Here is a 1,187-nt window from a genome sequence, read left to right as displayed (position 1 = left end):
GTGTGTGTGTGTGTGTGTGTGTGTGTGTGTGTGTGTGTGTGTTGTAGGAGGGTTTGAGCTTTTTATATTGAGAACAGAGGCGGAGCAAAATCGATAACAGTTGGCAACATTTTGAACATTAAAATTTGGCTGCTATCCGGTTTATTTTTTTTTTGTCTGCCTTGTATAAAGAATTTTCAGGAGTCGTAAATTTAACTAGAGACAGGTCGTATTTTAAGCTTTCTTTTTCTCCTGGACATACATTTTGATTCGTTCTGCTTGGCATGTAAACTGAAACTGGGAAAAATAGCTGTAATATATTGCTGAGGAGGAAGACATAACGGAGGGGAGAATCCGTCTCAGGTATAAGAATGCTTAGTGCATATTTCTATCGCCTACAACAGGATCAGAGTGACCTCTAATGAAGAGTAAATCGAAGCGAGGACTCTGCTCAGCCTGCTCAACAGAACAAACATGCAGTGTTAATGTTAATCGTCGGTGTCTAATTGCGCTAACACAATGGTGCTAATGCAAATATAGGAGTGTACAGAAATCGTAGTCTGATTATCGTAGAATAGCCCGGGGACAAAAAGGGCATGTCTCGGAGACGGTTCGTCAAGTATTGACTGCTCACGTTGCTCAAGGACATGTGTTGTGAGGGATTCTGATAAGTAATGTGTATTTCAGAAAGTTTAGGTATAGTTTAATTGTTATTAAGATCCTTCACACATAAGCAAAATAAGGCTTTTTGTGCAATTCATGCCCTAAAAAAAGATGTTTACGCTTTTTTCTGCGCTAAGGAAAATAACATTTACGCAACACATTCCTTGGAAGATCATTAGTGCTAAGAAAAAAGCTTTTCCTATCATGAGGCACACACATCCGCCTTTTTTCACAACACCGCCAGTATGAGCAATGCGTCGTGCTTTTTCCCATAATTTTTCTTCATCATTATACAATATTCTCTGTAATACCCGTGTTTATGTTCTTACTGGTATATTTGATGTATTCTGTCTCCCCAGGCCCATATGGATCGTATCCGACTGATGTACAATGTTGGCTATGGAATTTCTCTGGTCTCCTTGGTGCTCTCCGTCTTCATTATGATCGGTTTCAAGTAGGTTACTTTTCTCGTTTGCCTTTTCGTCTCTATTTTTTGGTTTTATCTCTCCTCCTCCCCTTCCCCCCTCCCCTTTTCAGTCCCCCCC

The 1,187-nt window shown here is 40.3% G+C and overlaps 1 protein-coding gene across 1 annotated transcript in view; it reads left to right on the top strand.

The window, feature by feature from the left end:
* LOC101845523 (parathyroid hormone/parathyroid hormone-related peptide receptor) overlaps nt 1-1,187 on the top strand; it is a gene marked incomplete at its 3' end in the record, with an annotated part of 140,997 nt that overhangs the window by 121,418 nt on the left and 18,392 nt on the right. The window contains 1 exon segment of the mRNA XM_013089297.2: nt 1,002-1,096. Coding sequence (XP_012944751.1) covers nt 1,002-1,096 — 95 coding nt within the window.

The sequence above is a fragment of the Aplysia californica genome, unplaced genomic scaffold, assembly GCF_000002075.1.
Source record: "Aplysia californica isolate F4 #8 unplaced genomic scaffold, AplCal3.0 scaffold00025, whole genome shotgun sequence".
Taxonomy (NCBI): Eukaryota; Metazoa; Mollusca; class Gastropoda; order Aplysiida; family Aplysiidae; genus Aplysia; species Aplysia californica.
The sequence above is the reverse complement of the archived record's forward strand: the minus strand, read 5'-3'. Positions and strand labels throughout refer to the sequence as shown.